General features: G+C 44.0%; 1 protein-coding gene across 1 annotated transcript in view; it reads right to left on the bottom strand.

Annotated features, from left to right (window-relative positions):
* The window catches only part of DLGAP3 (DLG associated protein 3), an 87,159-nt gene that overhangs the window by 34,955 nt on the left and 34,115 nt on the right, over positions 1-18,089 (bottom strand). The window contains exon 4 of the mRNA XM_030218462.1: positions 13,762-13,984. Within this exon, the coding sequence (XP_030074322.1) occupies positions 13,762-13,984 (223 nt within the window). The remainder of the gene's footprint in view (positions 1-13,761; positions 13,985-18,089) is intronic.

The following is an 18,089-nucleotide window of genomic DNA, read 5'->3' as shown; positions in this document are numbered from 1 at the left end:
CACTGATGCAAAAGATGGCTTAGTGTGACACTCTGTCTTGAGCCAGCCCTGGCTCCAAGATGGACTGTTAGACTGAAAAGACCAGGGCTTTTTTTGAGGGAGTACTTGGGGGTACTGAGTACCGGCACCTTTTCCATTGTCTGCTAAAATTGACCCATGGTCCAGAAGTTTTAATAGAATCTATGACAAAGGAAGAATTGGTGTGCAGAGCCTGAGCTATTCTGTGACTAGCTGCAGGGGGCCTGGCTATTGTGGGGTGGGTCAATCATTGATCACCCCCACCCCTGAAGGATGGCCTGGCATTTGAGCACTGGCACCTTTTTCACTAGTAAAAGCATACTGGAAAAGACGCAAGAAGAGATGTGCGGAAAGTGAGGGGAAAAAAAAGATCCAGACCACTTACTGTAGCAAATAGCTTTGTTCAGTATCAAATGAAGGGGGAACAGGAGGAGGGATGGCCTGGTGGTGAGGGAGGAGGGTAAAATTCTGCTGTTTATAGAAAAGAGTGCATATACAACTAGAAAAGACAGGGGTCTGCAAGGGATACATCTTACAGTAGTGATTCCCAAACTTTTTACTATGGCAGAACCCCTAAAATATTTTTCATACATCGAGGAACCCTCAAATTTATGTAAACATATATATGTTCATACAAACAGATTCTATAGTCTAATTTCTTGAGGATCCTCTGAAGAGCATTTGGAGAATCCTAAGCAAATCTTAGAGCATTAAGGGGACACAGGGAAAAGCTGGACTTGGTCCTTAGTATCTTTGTGAGTGATGTGCAGAGGCTTAGAGGCGATTGGGCGTCCAAGTGGCAGATGAAGTTCAACGTTGACAAGTGCAAAGTGATGCATGTGGGTAAGAGGAACCCGAATTACAGCTATGTCATGCAAGGTTCCGCGTTAGGAGTCACAAACCTAGAAAGGGATCCGGGAGTCATCGTTGCTAAGACGTTGAAAACTTCTGCTCAGTGTGCTGCGGCGGCTAAGAAAGCGCACAGAACGTTGAGTATTATTAGGAAAGGGATGGAAAGCAAACACAGGGATGTTATAATGCCGTTGTATCGCTCCATGGTGCAACTGCACCTCGAATGTTGTGTTCAATTCTGGTCGCCGCATCTCAAAAAAGGTATAAAGGAATTGGAGAAGGTGCAGAGAAGGGCGACGAAAATGATAGGGGGGATGGAACGACTTCCCTATGAGGAAAGGCTGAGACGGTTAGGGCTCTTCAGCTTGGAGAAAAGGCGGCTGAGGGGTGATATGATAGAAGTCTACAAGATAATGAGCAGAGTACAGCGGACAGATGTGAAGCGTTTGTTTACACTTTCAAAACAATAATAGAGCCAAAGGACACAAGATGAAATTAGAATGTGGTAGGAGAAAGTTTTTCTTTACTCAGCGCGTAGTTAGTCTCTGGAACTCATTGCCGGAGAAGGTAGTGATGGCAGCTGGCCTTGTTGAGTTTAAAGGGGGTCTGGACAGATTTCTGAAGGAAAAGTCCATCGATCGTTATTAAATTTGGGGTTTTTTGCCAGGTTCTTGGGGCCTGGATTGGCCTCTGTCGGAGACAGAGTGCTGGGCTTGATGGACCTGCTTATGTGCTTATATAAGATGGCGGTTGCATGTAATGCCCTCCTGAAGCAAGTGAAGCTGGATAAAAGAACCAGACTAAAGAAGGGCATAGGAGTTACAGTAAGTGGAAAGACAGCAGAAACCATGGCCTAGAGACACACATTTAAGCACTTAAACTAACAACCGGTAAAAGTGGGAGATAGACCACAGATTCCAGAGGCAAGAGAGAAAATCTTGAGTTGTAAACGTTTATCGATAAAAGACTCGACACAACGCTGTGTTTCGGAAAGGGCTTCATTTCTGAAATCTTGAAGTAAATTTCACTAAAAGTAGGATTCTTGAGGCAGGCCTTGTGGCTGAAACACAGCATTGTGCTTACAACTCAAGATTGTCTCTCTGCCTCTGGAATCTGTGGTCTATCTCCCACTTTTACCGGTTGCTTGTGTATCCTCGTGGGATCATAGAGTTCTCCGCTTTTGCGGATTTCTGTTAAGTACTTAAACTGCCTTATTCAGATGATTAAGTGATCAGAACCACCAGAAGGAAAGGTATAAACAGTCAGGGCTTTTTTTGAGGGGGTACTGAGTACCGGCACCTTTTCCGTTGTCTGCTAAAATTGACCCATGGACCCCAAGTTTTAATGAAAGAGCTGAGCCTCTACACACCAATACTGCCTTGTCATATATTCTGTGACCGGTTGCAGGGGGCTTGGCTATTGTGGGATGGGTCCCTCAGTGATTACCCCACCCCTGAAGAGTGGCCTAGCATTTGAGTACCGGCACCTTTTTTACTAGGAAATACACACTGTAAACAGTAGAAGCTGAAGTGAAAAGCAGGCAACCAGAAAGCTGTCTGATAGGCTGCAAATACAAGAGCGACAGGTCCTAGTGGAAATCCAGACACTTACTTAGCTTCATATGTGTAGGAGGCTGGCAGATTCAGGACGCTAGATGTTCAAGGAACAGCCACTCTGCTATGAGGAGTTATTTACATTTATGTATTAATTTCCACAGATTCCAGAGGCAAGAGAGACAATCTTGAGTTATAAGCACAATGCTGTGTTTCGGCCCCAAGGCCTGCCTCAAGAATCCTACTTTTAGTGAAATTTACTTCAAGATTTCAGATATGAAGCCCTTCCCGAAACACATTTAGTGCTTCAGTGTGTGAAGGAAGAGCAGGACCTGGGGGGGGTGATTGTGTCTGATGATCTTAAAGCTTCCAAACAGGTAGAAAAAGCGACGGTCAAAGCCAGAAGGATGCTTGGGTGCATAAAGAGAGGCATGACCAGCAGGAAAAAGGAGGTGATAGTGCCGTTGTATAAGTCTCTGGTGAGGCCTCATTTGGAGTACTGCGTGCAGTTCTGGAGACCACACCTACGGAAAGATATAAACAGGATGGAGTCAGTCCAGAGGGCGGCTACGAAATTAGTAAACGGTCTTGAATGCAGAAATTATAGGGACAGGCTTATGAACCTCAACATGTATACGCTGGACGAGAGGAGGGAGAGAGGAGACATGATAGAGACGTTTAAATACCTCAAGGGCATTTATGTACAGGAAGAGAGCCTTTTTCAAATGAAGGAGAGCTCTGGAAAGAGGCTTAGGAGTAACCTAAGGAAGTATTATTTCACAGAAAGGGTGGTGGAGGCGTGGAATGGCCTCCCGGTGGAGGTGGTGGAGTCAAGGACTGTTCCAGAATTTAAAAAGGCATGGGATAAGAATGTGGGATCGCTTAGGAACAGGAAGAATTAGGGGTTACAATGGATGGGCAGACTGGATGGGTCATATGGCCTTTATCTGCCGTCATGTTTCTATGTTTCTCTATGCTGCTTTTCCACAAAGGGGCTCGGGGTGGGGGGTGGGTCATCCGATTAGTATAGTACTTCTAGATAGAGACGGGAAGGAATAGGTGCTGGGTGTGAATAAGTGGAGGCTGTGGGATGTTCACATGTTTAAGATGGCAAAACACATCCTTGGTAAGGAGGGATATGTAAAAACACAAGGAATAGGCAACTTTTCGGTACAGACCTGTGTGGAGAGAGAGCAAAGAGAATCACCAGCCAAAACCAGAAAGGACATGTAAAAATGGATGACCAGAGAAATGAATAAATACACTGCTGTCAATAGCAATCAATTTCATAAAAATAACAAAAACACGCAACTCTAATTAAAACCCAACATGACCATGTTTCAGGCAATACCTGCCTCGGAGTATGATGTATCATTTAATGTACGTGAACGAATGTCTCTCTACATGATCAGTCTTCTAATGTTTCTGCCAATGAGCAAAACTGGAAATAGAAGCTGATCTAAGATCTCTGTATGTATGTATGAGTGTATGTTTGAATTGATTTCTATCAAATCAATTGGTTATTTATTGCCTCCTTTTTAACTAGTATTTATTGTCATTTTATTTGTCTATTCATCCATTTTTATCCTTTCGGAATTTTTTTCTAATTTCCCGTCTATACAACTTTCATGTTGCTTTGTAAGACCCAGCTGTGTGGTTGCATTTCAATAGGGCTTTATCACCTGCTCTGTAACTTGTGTAAATGGGCTACTGTGGAGATTCATTTATGGCAACAGCCTGGGATGGTGCTGAAGTCAGGAGTCCCCACACCTGATGCTACAGGTCATACCAGGTAGGTAGGTTATATGGAAGGCTTCCTCTTACTAGCAAGCGCCCAGAGGCAGGAGGAAGCAATCAGCGCAGGAATAATTTTCCGCCGCTCATGAATGTGCAACACTGCCACTGCTGTGGACTTACAGAAGGCCACTTTTAAGGTGGACCGGCATGGGGGGGGGGGAAGGGAAGATGCCAGATCATGCCAAAGATAGGGGTTGGGAGTGGAAGAGAGCAGAAGAGATGATTGGAGATGCTGCAACATGATAAACTTTTTTTTTAAATTGCAATTAATAATTAATACATTAATCACAGAGTTAACTGCGACGAACTGGCAGCCCTAAATATTCCTACTGCACCTGAATGTAACTTGCCTTAAGAAATTATAAAAAGGTGTGAATCTCAAAAAGAGAGAAAATAAAATAAATCCGGGCCCCCATCTGCTTCTCTATTTGAGGATCAGCACTTTGGATTGTTTGCCTCTTGTTCCCTAATAACATTAGGGATGCTCTGCGTTCGACCTGTCTCCCTGCGAGGGGGTGTGGCACCTGGTACAAGGCATAATTCATCTTTCTATCTGTTCACAGCTTTTCTAAGTGACCTAAAAGAAACAGTATAGCTGGGAGATTAATTTTTTTTTTTTTTAAAGAAAACTTAGGGCTTCCTGTTTCTGTTTGTACCCATGAGCCAGACCTCTGAGCTGAGAAGAACCTGTGAATAGAAGGTGTTGTGGTGGATGAGTTATGGATTTGGTCCATCTGACAATAAAGGGGGTTTTCACCTACAGGGTCATTTTATGCCACTTAGAGACATCAGGTCTTAACAACATTTTGACAGTGGGGGGGGGGGGGAAGAAAATGTTATAGGAATATTTTCCAGAAAGTCTAAACCCAAAAGAAACCTTTATCTGATGTTCTGTTATTTTCCTTCCTTCCTTCAGCATCTCCTACACATCCCTGGATGATACCACACCACAAAATAGCGCCATGTTTGTCTTAGTAATTTGACCAGGTCTAGACAAATGTCGACATACAGTAGACCGTGCACAGTACTCCTAGGGATAATCCGGCTGAAATTCAGCGCTATTTAACTGGCCAGGAACGGCTGCTGACCGATTAAACAGCACTTAACCAGCTAAGTGCTAATATTCAGGGCAAGGCAGCCAGTTATGTCCTCTGAATATCAGCGCACAGCGGCTAACTGGATAGCCATGAATATTCAGCGCATTGCTGGTTAAGTTTAGCAGCCAAATAGGATCGTCTAAATAACAGGGCCTGTCTTTGGACACTATAAACTTAACCGGCCAGTGCTGGATATTAACTTGGCCGGTTAAGTTTAAATTGCACCCCCCCCCCCCCCCAAAAAAAAAAAATGGATATTCAATGTCAGTCACCAGAAATGGCCCTGCCAATCACAGGACTTAGCCCGCCTGCCTGCCTGCCACGGGCTGTGTTTATAGTTCCCAAATATTTGTCTGGTTCATGAAACCAAGCACTTTGAACCTTAACATGCACAAAGAACCATCTTTAGCAAACCTACAAAATACAATGTTTCTGGAACAAGTTGAATCAATTCTCCCGTGCTAATAATTTCTCTGTATTACCTTTAAAGTGGACTAAAACAGCAACTACCTCCCCCCCCCCCCCCCCTTGTTAGCAGAACAGAAAAATCTGCTGCTGTTCCGCTGATCGTTAAACAAACAAGAAACTGGATTATTCAGGAACCCACTAGACTGAAAAGAAAGTCATCAATTTATTTATTTATTTATTTGTTGCATTTGTATCCCACATTTTCCCACCTACCCTGTTTCCCCGAAAGTAAGACATCCCCCGAAAATAAGACCTAGTAGAGGTTTTCCTGAAATGGTAGATATAAGGCCTCCCCCCGAAAGTAAGACCTAGCAAATTTTTGTTTGAAAGCAGGGCCGCCGAGAGCCAGACAAGGCCGCCCCCCCACCCGAGGTCGCCGGGCCCCCCCCTCCACCCACCCTCCGTCACTCCCGGAACTAACCTTAAACGCCTCCTTTCACCTTCGCAGCAAGCAGCAGCAGGGCAGACCTCTCCTTCCTTCCGTGCCGCACCCTCGCGGACGTTACGTCAGGCGAGGGCGGGACACGTAAGGAAGGAGTGGCCTGCCCCGCTGCTGCTTGCTGCGAAAGGAGGCATTTAAGTTCCGGGAGCGACGGAGGGCGGGCGGGCCAACCCCGATCCAACCCCGATGCTTCCCCAAAAAATAAGACAGCCCCTGAAAATAAGACCTAGCGCATTTTTGGGGGCAAAAATTAATATAAGACAGTGTCTTATTTTCGGGGAAACACGGTATTTGTAGGCTCAATGTGGCTTACATAGTACCGGAGAGGCCTTTGCAGGCTCCGTTGTGTGAACAAATACAGGGTGATGTTGTGGTAAGATCACGTTCATGTGGCACAGACACATTAAGGAGTCGGAGAACGGAAGAGTTGAGGCTCTGGTTTAGAAGTACACCAACAATTAACCAGAGACTAAAAATGTGGATACGGGAGTACAATAAAAATTTGATGCACATTCGACCCAGTCTATGTTAAATATACTACAGCATTAATACTAAGTAATTAATGCTAAGTGAAGATAGAGGGTCTCCTGTTTGCTCCACTATTTGACGATTGAAGACGTTTAGAGTTCCTGAGGAAGGTTTTTAACGAAACCCTGCAGTGCTGGACTCTTGATGCTTTACAAAAATTGAGACGCTGTTTTGCATTTGTGTGAAGATTACGTTTGGCAAGGCGGGTTTTTGTGAGAAGCAATATGTGAAAAAAAATAGTTTAACAGCTAAGTTGGAACACCTAAGAAACACAAGGAAAGCTAAGTGAACTTTATTTTTCACAGCCTCTTGAATACATGAACTAATATTTATGAGTCGTGTTTTGTGAGAGGGACAGTGGTACTAGGGGTACAAGTTTGATGTGCACATTTGACATTAATTTTGCAGTTTTTGAGAAGGAAGTGTATAGATAAAAGAAATATATATTTTTAAAAAAACCACGGAGAGGCTCTATGATTGAGATGCTCAACCACCCTTTGAGATTTACAAAAGCAAGTGTGATTTCTCGTTTTTGGGTGAGTTAATACTCTGAGAGCCCTCCAACAATACTTAGTATTAATGCTATAGTATATTTAACATAGACTGGGTCGGATGTGCATCAAATGTTTATTGTACTCCCGTATCCACATTTTTAGTCTCTGGTTAATTGTTTGTGTCGTTGATTAACACCAGGGTATTTTGTTGAGATTATTTTTGTTACTCTGGTTTAGAAGTAGCACAAAGAGAAGCTCAGCCCCCACTGAGCAACCAACAGAACGTTCTGCAGTGATCCAAGTTCCTCAGAGGTCTTCCACCTGAGCAATGGCCAGGACCAGCCCTGGTCGTCACATCTTCTGTGATCAGAGCCCAAGACAGGACCGCAGTCCGGAACGTGCTTTTTCCTAAAGAAGCCACTTAAGAGTTGGTCCTGTTTTATTAGCGGGGGGGGGGGGGGCAGTCCCCAACAGCAATCTCACAAACCCAACACCATCAACTGAAGTGCAAGACTGTACTTTATAATTCACAAATATTGCCTCCCAAAAATGATTTTCTGCAAGTGCATGCTTGATCAATTTTAGCTTTTTAACAGCATTTTAAAAGGTAAGTTCACATTTGAAGTTTGAGTTTGAAAAGTTCGTGAGAAATGAGATTGCAATGGACATTAGGACCTATGACGAGTGAGGCGAGTCATGAGGAACAGTCATCTTATGTGAAATGAGTCACCACTGGAGGTCCATTATATATATACTAGTAAAAAAGCCCTGTTTCTGATGCGAATGAAACGGGGGCTAGCAAGGTTTTCTTCTGTGTGCATGTGGGAGTGTGTGTGTCCCTGCCCTCTGCCCTCTCTCCCTTCTCCTGTGCTGTCTGTCCCCTCTGCAAGTTTCCTGCTGTGCTGAGTTTGTGTTACAGAGATAATGAGGGCTTCTGCCCTCTCTCCCCTCCCCCCTCTGAGTCCTTCACTGTTACAGAGAGAGCGATTTGATTTCGTGCTTTGCTGTGTTTTCCTTCACTGTTTGTGTTACAGAGAGAGCGAGGGCAGGCACTCATGGGGAAACCGGATATCTCTCCCCCTTCATACTTCCGACTGGAGGCTTCATTTAGAACATTGGTGGTGCCTTATATATATATATATATATATATATATATATATGTGTGTGTGTGTGTGTGTGTGTGTGTGTGTGTGTGTGTGTGTGTGTGTGTAAAAATTTAAAAATATAAAAATTTGAAAATTGTGAACTGAAAAATGTTTAAATGCTTAAAAACATAGTTGTGCAAAATGTGCACATCCTGAGGCAACTTATAAACATTGTATTTGGGATTGCCCTTCGACCTGTCACTTTTGGCAGACTATTATGGTCCATTTGAGTCATAGGATAGCCAAGCATCAATGTAGTCTATTGAACATGATGGATGATATTGTGCAAGGAGCGCAGGTTGAGGATTTGTTCCTTCGTAAAGCGTACCTGATTGCTAAACGATGTATCATGCCGCAATGGGCTCAGCCTTATCCACCTACTCTTACCCAGTGGTGGTACCAGATGAATGACCTTCTGCGGATGGAGCAAATGTCTGTGGAGACGGTGGGCCATCGAGCAAAGAAACGATTCGTCATGCTGTGGATCCCATTTTCACATACGCCATCAGCTCGATTGCGTTCTACTTATTTAAGGGGGGTCTTTTACTAAGGCGTGCTGGCGTTTTTAACGTGTGCTAAAAATAGGCGTGCGCTAAACATTAGAGACACCAATGTATTCCTATGGGCGTTTTTAGTATTTAGCGCATGCTAAAAATGCCAGCACGCCCTCTCCAAAAGACATTACACGATGTGATACCCGCAAGCGACCCTTCTCCGGAGTAGCCCCCACACTCTGGAATGCACTGCCTGAAAGGCTCCGCTTAAAACAAGACTCTCTCTACTTCAGAAAGCAGGTGAAAGCTTGGCTCTTCAACCGAGCCTTTAACGGAAGAAGTGACTAACTTGTTAGTCTCACTCACACACAAGGATTGACTCGGGCTGCACATACTGCAGCGGGACATGTTTATCCACTCCTACCGTAGATGAGATAACATTTGACCATTTCTCTTGACCTCATGTGCAACTTTTTTTTAATCAATCACCTTACTTTCTAACTCTTTCTACTTTTTAAAATGTTAGTATAAATAACTTAATGTTAACACAAGACTATCTCTACTTCAGGAAGCAGGTGAAAGCTTGGTTCTTCAACCAAGTCTTTAATGGAAGATATAACTAACTTGTTAGTCTCACTCACACACACAAGGATTGACTCAGGCTGCATATACTGCAGCGGGACATGTTTATCCACTCCTACCCTAGCTGAGATGATACCTAACCATCTGTTTGACCTCATGTGCAACTTTCCTCAAATCAGTCGCCTTACTTCTAAATCTTCCTACTTTGTCACCCATCTAAATGTTACAACTTTGCCTTACCCTTCACTATAGTAACATAGTAACATAGTAGATGGCGGCAGAAAAAGACCTGCATGGTCCATCCAGTCTGCCCAACAAGACAAACTCATATGTGTATAACTTACCTTGATTTATACCTGCCTTATTCAGGGCACAGACCGTACAAGTCTGCCCAGCAGTATTTCCCGCCTCCCAACCACCAGTCCCGCCTCCCATCACCGGCTCTGGCACAGACCGTATAAGTCTGCCCTCCACTATCCTCGCCTCCCAACCACCAACCCCTCTTCCCCCCACCTGCTCCGCCACCCAATCAATTACTAATCACTATCAATTATAATGTTGTATTACATATTGTGTTCACATTGTAAGTGGTATACTATGCCATACTTTATATTGTTATTTGAATATTTTTAATGCTGTAATTGCCTATTGCTCATGTTTGATCTGTTCTTACTGTACACCGCCTTGAGTGAATTCCTTCAATAAGGCAGTAAATAAATCCTAATAATTAATAAATAAATAAAAGACCCCCTAAATGATTTGGAATGTTGAAGGAGGGGGTTCTATGACATATGGGGCTAACCTTATGGGAGTTTTGTATATTCTATGCATAGCAGCTGCCTGGGGATACTTGGGAGGGAGTAAGGGGAAGTTAAATAAAATGTAAAAATGATTTCTTAGGTCATTTCTATGTTTTATATTGAGCTTCTGGATGTTTCTATGGAATGCCTTTCTTTCCATATTTGTGCTTTATCTGTCTTCAATGAACATATTTACTCATAAAAATCTAAACTTTAGGAAAAAATTTCATTGAATCAGGAGGAGATTAAATTGGTAAAAAATGCAACGGACTCTTTGGTAAAAGATAAACTTCTGATTCATAAAAAAATAGAAAATTTAGAAAATTACAATAGAAGACTCACTTTGAGGCTACTGAATTTCCCAATAGTTCCAGTAATAACAGCAACAGATTTATTTAAAAAATACCTAATGGAGAAATTAGGTATATCTCCACAAGCCATTCCTCCTTGCAATAAAGTTTATTACCTGCCGTTACCTAAAAAAAAAGTGGTTCCTGGACAACTGGGAAATGAAATAGATCTTCAAAATTTAACAGCAATTCTAGAAGAATCGATTACCGAGGTGGAGACACGCGGAACATTAATTGTTTCCTTAATATTTGACCAAGATCTTAGTTCCTTGATGAGACTCTATTTTAAGAACTCAATGAAACCATTCTATGGTAAAAAAAATATGGATCTACCCTGATGTTACTAGAGCTACACAGGAGAGGAGAAGGCAGTTTTTGTTGTTGAGGGACAAAGTGAGAGAGATGGGTGCAACATTTTTGTTAGCCTATCCCTGTAAATGTGTGGTAAAATATATGGGTAATAAGTATATTTTCTATGATCCTAATCAATTGCAGATTCTTGTAGATAGGAAAAGCTTAAATAAGGAATAATGGTATAAAGATAAAACAAGGTAATATCAGATGTTAAGCCACTTTAATGGACATTTTAGTCCTTTGTTTGAGGATTTCCTTTTTGTTTCTTTATTTCCAATCACTCCCCTCTTCTTTTTACATATATTGTGGTCTAAGAAAGAGTGCTATTGTTACCTTTTGGAGCCCAATTAGGTTCAAGATTGCTTTACGTTAATTTCTCTCTGTGTTTCAACAAGTATGATCTTTTTTGCAACTTGTATAAATGATTAAAGTTAATAAAAAAAAAAATCTAAACTTTATCAATTATGCATGTATAGAAAAATCATATTTTGGAGGCAACATTGATTTCTAGCACTCATTTCTGAATTATAAAATATTGCACTTCATTTGATAGCGTTGGGTTTCTGAAATTGTCGTTGAGGACTTACCCAAAGAGCAGAAGTGGGGTTTCACTAAATCCAATCTGCACAGAATGACTTCATCCTTCCCTTTCTCCAGTACCTGGCAACAGATGTGTTCAAGACGTATTTGGGAAGAGTGGTGTGAGGTGGGCGCAGGGGGAAGACAGGAGACAAAGTTTGATAAATAAAAGGGAAAATAAGGGTAGACGGTGGAGAAATGATTAACCACAAAGCGCAGGACGGAAACATGGTGGTGACTGATGTGCATTTGTACACGTGACAGACAGACTGGCACGAAGAGAGGGGCAGATAGATTTGTATAGATAAATGTACCTGGAGGCAATTTTCAGAACTAAAACGGCTACGTAACTAAATCAAAGGGTTTAGAAGTTGCCCTCTGCAGCATTCCTAAATACAGCTTTCTTGTTCTCTGAGCAGATAGCTTTTATCTGCTCACTGAGGTGGCCTTTTTTTTCTTGGCGTAACTGCATGCGACTAAATTTAGTCATGCGGATCAGCGCTCGGCATATTCATGGAAATTTAGGCCTACCCTATAAAGCACGCCTAAATTTAGGCGTACTTTAGAGAATATGCCTGGGTGTATTTTTTTCTGCGTGGATTTTTCAGGCACCATATATAGGATCCAGGCCATTACGCCAGCTCTGTGCTTGAATCGTTGCTTATACGTATGTTCAAACACACAAATATACCTGATACACTGTTTATCCTGCAAGTGCCCCCTGGGTATCTATATATAGGTATCAGTATTCTACAATTACCCTGCTACTGCTTCATGCACCCTAGAAAAAGGCCCCCAAAAGTTAGACAGGTACCCAAGTACCCATGTACTTAGTGAATATTATCACCACGCTGTGTTATGTGGCCTTATTCAATTACAAAATTACGCAAATAAGAAAAAGTCCTTTTCAGCTTGGCCTATAGAGAGAGAAACTATACATGTGTGTGTGATGGACATCCAGGGAGATTATAAACTAAAAAACAAGATCAGATCTTAGAAACTGAAGAGGGAGATAAGCAAAGATTGAATAGTAGACCAACAGGAGTAGAATATTGTGGGATAGACAGAAAGAAAAGAAAATATACTCTGGTTGCACTTCTCTGGATAGAAAGGATGGAAATAGCCTGCGTGAGTTGATCTCCAGCAGAACGGAGAAAGAACACAGAGAGAATGAGAGGCAAAGCTGAGGGTGGGCCTCGGGCAGGGGTTACTTTGTAACGGAGCAGCTAAGCAGGAGGATACACAGGTGTCTATTTTATGAAGGTTACACGGTGTCCATACTCTGAAAAGATACTGCACAAAGTTACTCTGCGTTTTCTAGGAGAAACTGGTGCCAGTCCCACCCCAAGAATACCCACATGCCATACTGCATAAAGTTAGGCTCCATGGTACATAAGCACATAAGCACCGCCATACTGGGAAAAGACCAAGGGTTCATCAAGCCCCGCATCTTGTCTCTGACAGCGGCCAATCCAAGCTTCAAGAACCTGGCAACCCCCCTCCCCCCCAAAAAATATTAATAATGTTCAATAGACTTTTCCTTCAGGAATTTGTCCAAACACCCCCTTAAACTCCGTAAGGCCAGCCGCTGCCACCACATTCTCCAGCAATGAGTTATAAGCACATAGCAACGAGTTATAAGTACATATATGTCCATGGTGACAATTCTGTACCAGGGCGCCAAGGTGTAGCACCTCAATGCCATGTACCCAGCACCAGTTAAAAGGAGGCATCTGGGCACCGAGATTCCATGACAGAAAATAAGTTGATATTAGCTGCCTAAAGTTAGGTGCCAACGGTTAGACCAAGTGAGTAGCATAGTAACTGTTGGCACCTAATTGTGCCCAGAAGTGAGCACAGCTTACAGTCATCTATGTGGATAACTCGGAGACACGCCCATGTCCCAGGCAGTCTCTGCCACTTGTGCACCCCCCCCCCCCCCTTGAACTTACATGCTAAATGTATAAATGCCAATTTGTGGTGCCAGTCACAGGCATAACCATAGAACTGGTGCCTCACTTGAGGTACCAATTCACAGAAACTGTCCTGACGTTTTCTAACTGATACTCTGTGCGTAAGATGCTTGAGCTACTTATAAAATTGCCCGACCCCCACCACCACCACTCTTAGTAAAACAGAGGCCTCCTTGGATTATTAAACCCCAGAAAGTGCAACTGCTTCTTTCACGTTTGGTTGTCGTCTACTCACAGGTGCTGGGTTTCAGAATGCTGCCAGGCAGAGAAGGTAGCGGAGGAGCTGACATGGAGAAGACCGAGATGCAGTCGTCATCCTGGGAGCAGCCCGCCTGAATGGCTCGGAGGTAGCTGTGACTGCGCATTCGGAAGCAGCCGGGGAGGTCAAGGGCCTCCACGGCCTGCGACTCCACCTCCCCAAACACCGACTCAAACTGATGGTTCAGGTCATCGATGATCTGCAATGCCAAAAGCCACAGGGTAAGACCAGCAATAGACCCACTTTGGAGACAGCGATGTGAGCAAGCCAAGCACGGCCAATGGAGGAGGATCTTGGGAACTTCTGAGTGTTATCAGTACACGAGTGCATCGTCCAACAATGTGCCATGGCCCTTCCAACAGCAGCAATATAGGATAAACTGTCAAGGGGGGAGCCTGAAATTATGGAAAACTAAACAACTTCAAAGAAAAACTGGATTCAAACGGGAACAGGTGCCATCACTGTATAATTAGACTCTAAGAAAAGGTCATGGCCAAGGTCTCAATTTGGGATGGACAAGGTGCAGACTGGATGAGACAGGGAGAGAGAAGGGAGAAAGTTCCTCCCTTTAGTCTAGAAACCTAATTTTGCTTAGACTGTAGAGGTCTGGAAAGGGAGGTGCAAGATGGAATGTTCAAAGCCTTTTCGAAAAGGGCACAGAAAAAGCTCATCCCATGGCAGCTCAGGTTAGATCCAGATATTCAATGCAGGCCATGTCTGGGCACTGGCATCGCTTATGTGGGTACCAGTCAATATTCAATGCCCAACCAGGCTAAGATAGGACTGATTTTATACTGTCTGCAGGCCACCAGTGCTGAACATTGTCGATGCCCTGCATAAGTTCCAGGTTTGCCCTGTGCCTGGACCACCCTGACGCTCTCGGACCTTTCTACACGTAAACAGGGCCCACTGAAGCAGACGCTACCTACATGTCTATGTGGAAGAGGTTATAAAATTGCTCCAAAACTTGAATTTTGGGCATTTTCAGGCAGATTTCAACCCCTGATCATCAAGTCCATTTGCCCACTCAAGCTCTCTTCCCAAGCCCAGGACCAATCAAGGAGTCAGTTCACAGTTAAACAGGACTCAGAGCAGGGGTAAACGCCAGCATGGATGTTTTTGGAGATACATGCGTATTTTCATAAACATATATGGGCATAGGAGCCAACTTTTCAAAATTATTGGGGGTGCTAAGCCCAATGGAAATGATCCCTCATTGGTCACATACAAGGAATTTTCTCAATATTGGGGGTGCTCAAGCACCCACAGCACCCACAGAGTCGGCTCCAATGTATATGGGTGATGTCCACCCAAACCACACCTCTAAATCTTGCAAGCCACGGCATATTTGGAGATGTAGAATCTGTTCTCAAAGTGCCACTTGAATGCTGATTTACATATCTAAATGGCTTTTTAAATATGTACACCTTCTAAATCACCTCCTTGATTGCCAAATATGAATAATTATGAGGCAATCAGCAGCGCTGGAGAGCAGTGATGTGAAGAAGGTGCTCGTGTTTCCTTCGCTTGTCATTCCTTTCCTGCACCGAGAATGTCTGTACTTAGCTGCCAGAGTCTGCAGAGAGAGAGAGAGAGAGAATTCTGCTGCCCTTTGCAGAGTTTGGCAAGAATAGGAATGGAAGCTTTTGCAGAGGCAGACAGGAAACAGCAGACTTTGGGACAGTAGCGTACCAAGGGTAGGGCGGTCCGCCCCCGATACAGGCAGTAAGGGGGTGTGCGGAGCAGGCGTGCGGCTGTCGGCTCTGCTGGTCCCCTGCCCCCTCTAACGTTACTTCCTGTTCCGGGGCAGGGGACCGGCCCGAGCCGAGAGCCGCACGCCTGCTCCGCACACCCCCTTACTGGGAGGAAAGGTCTGGTGATGCGCTTCAGGGGGGGGGTGACTGTCAGAGGGGAGTGATGTGCTTCGGAAAGGGAGGGGTGATGCCCTGGGTGGCGAGCAGGCTAGGAACGGCGCTGTTTTGGAATGTTATTAGGGAACAAGAGGCAAACAATCCAAAGTGCTGATCCTCAAATAGAGAAGCAGATGGGGGCCCAGATTTATTTTATTTTCTCTCTTTTTGAGATTCACACCTTTTTATAATTTCTTAAGGCAAGTTACATTCAGGTGCAGTAGGAATATTTAGGGCTGCCAGCCCAGTTCGTCGCAGTTAACTCTGTGATTAATGTATTAATTATTAATTGCAATTTTAAAAAAAAGTTTATCATGTTGCAGCATCTCCAATCATCTCTTCTGCTCTCTTCCACTCCCAACCCCTATCTTCGACATGATCTAGCATCTTCCCCCCCACCCCCATGCCGGTCCACCTTAAAGGTGGCCTTCTCTAAGTCCACATCAGTGGCAGAGTTGCACATACACTGCATGTGGTCTGGTCCAAAGCTTTCCCTCTGACCTGTCCCACCCATGCAGAAACAGGAAGTGATGTCAGAGAAGGCGGAACAGGCCAGAGGGGAAGCTTCTGAGGAAGGGAGAGTACCAGCCCTTTAGGAAAGGAAAGGGGGTATGATTTGATATACCGCCTTTCTGTGGTATTTTGCAACTACATTCAAAGCGGTTTACATATATACAGGTACTTATTTTGTGCCTGAGGCAATGGAGGATTAAGTGACTTGCTCAGAGTCACAAGGAGCTGCAGTGGGAAATAAATACCTTTAATTGTGTAATTAATCATAATTAAAAATTTTAATCAAAATGCAGCCCTAGAATTGTTCTGTCCCCAAATGTTTTACAATTTAAGGCCCCCTTTTACTAAGGCGCACTAAAATTATAAGCGCGCTAAACATTAAAGACGCCAATACATTCCCTATGGGCGTCTCTTAATGTTTAGCATGCCTACAATTTTAGCGTGTGCTAAAAATGTGAGCACGCCTTAGTAAAAGGGGACCTGAGTTTGCAACTGAGGCAATGGAGGGCAAACTGACTTGCCCGAGATCACCAGGAGCTATGATGGGATTTGAACCCTAGTTCCCTCATGGTCAGCCTTTGCTGTAATCGTGGGGTTGCTTCCCACTCCAGTCGTTATTTAAGGACAGCATATGGCATCAAGGGGCTTCCAGTCAGACCCACCTCATCTCTACATATGGGCAGCATCATTTTGCAAACTGGCCCATTTACTCCTGTTGGCTCTGGGTGGGGGAGGGGGGGTGATGGATTGCCACTGTTCTACAGGGGAGGAGTTATAATAGTCTTAATAATGGACACGCTCTTAACATTCTGAAATAGAAGGGAAGGTCGGAAGGGTTGGGGGGATAATATGTGCCATTTCCATTCCAGCCAGTCAAATTACTTCAAATTCTAAGTTAATAATGTAAATTAGGAAACAGTGACATTTAGCAGGAAAATGCACTAGAAAGGAAGTAAGAGACCAGATCCGGGGAGGGGCCACATCTAATTGTCTGGGATACAGAATGTTGGAGGTGAGAATTACAGAAGTCCCACACACACACTCTCTCTCCCTCTCTCTCTCTCTCTCTCTCTCTCTCTCCCTCTCTCTCAGTAGATGCTTGGCCAGAGAATACCTTTCCAGCTGTCTAAGCTGAGCAGCAATTAAAACCTGGCAAGTTATAGCAGCTTGCGGTAAACATCTCAGCAAAGTCATTCTTTACGAGTAATGAGCAAAGCAACTTCATTCCTGCTCCTGAGACAGGGAGCATGTGCTTGCCTTTGTGCCTGGGACCTTCAGGGAGAACTACTGAAAGTGTAAATGGGCTTCACAGTTATACTGTCCCTCAGTGGTCAGCTGAATATTTAAACTGCAGCCAGAAGGATTTAGGCCCAGATGCACAAAACCTAACGAGCCCACAACTTGCGTTTTAAACTGGTTCCAGCCAGTTTAAAACGCAAGTAGTTCACCCCGGGCATGCACTAAGGGCATTTTCCCTGCCACGGTAGCAGGCAACGAAAACGGAATGCAAATGATTGAAAAGCTATTATAATGAGCTGCACTACCGTTTTTCCGATTCCCTTCCCGTAGGAACCCTAACGAGATGTCTGACCTCTTGTTAGGGCTCCTGTGAGGGAATCGGAAAGGAAAAGGGCCCCCAAAAAAGGTAAAAAAGAAAAAAAAAAAAGCAGGGAGCGCATGTGAGGGGCGTCCTTTAAGGACGTACTCTCCCTGCGCTTCTGAGAGACGTCTTTTTTTTTTAGCTCTGCCGGCGCTGGTGTTTTTTCCCCCCTTCTATTTTGTCTTCGCCGCCCCTCCACAGCAAAACTTTTATGTTTTCCTGGTTGCCGGAGAATCGGGACGTCCCTTTAGATTAGGCTCCTCTTCCTGGTCTCTTCAGCC

The sequence above is a fragment of the Microcaecilia unicolor genome, chromosome 11 (assembly GCF_901765095.1).
Source record: "Microcaecilia unicolor chromosome 11, aMicUni1.1, whole genome shotgun sequence".
Classification (NCBI taxonomy): domain Eukaryota; kingdom Metazoa; phylum Chordata; class Amphibia; order Gymnophiona; family Siphonopidae; genus Microcaecilia; species Microcaecilia unicolor.
The sequence above is the reverse complement of the archived record's forward strand: the minus strand, read 5'-3'. Positions and strand labels throughout refer to the sequence as shown.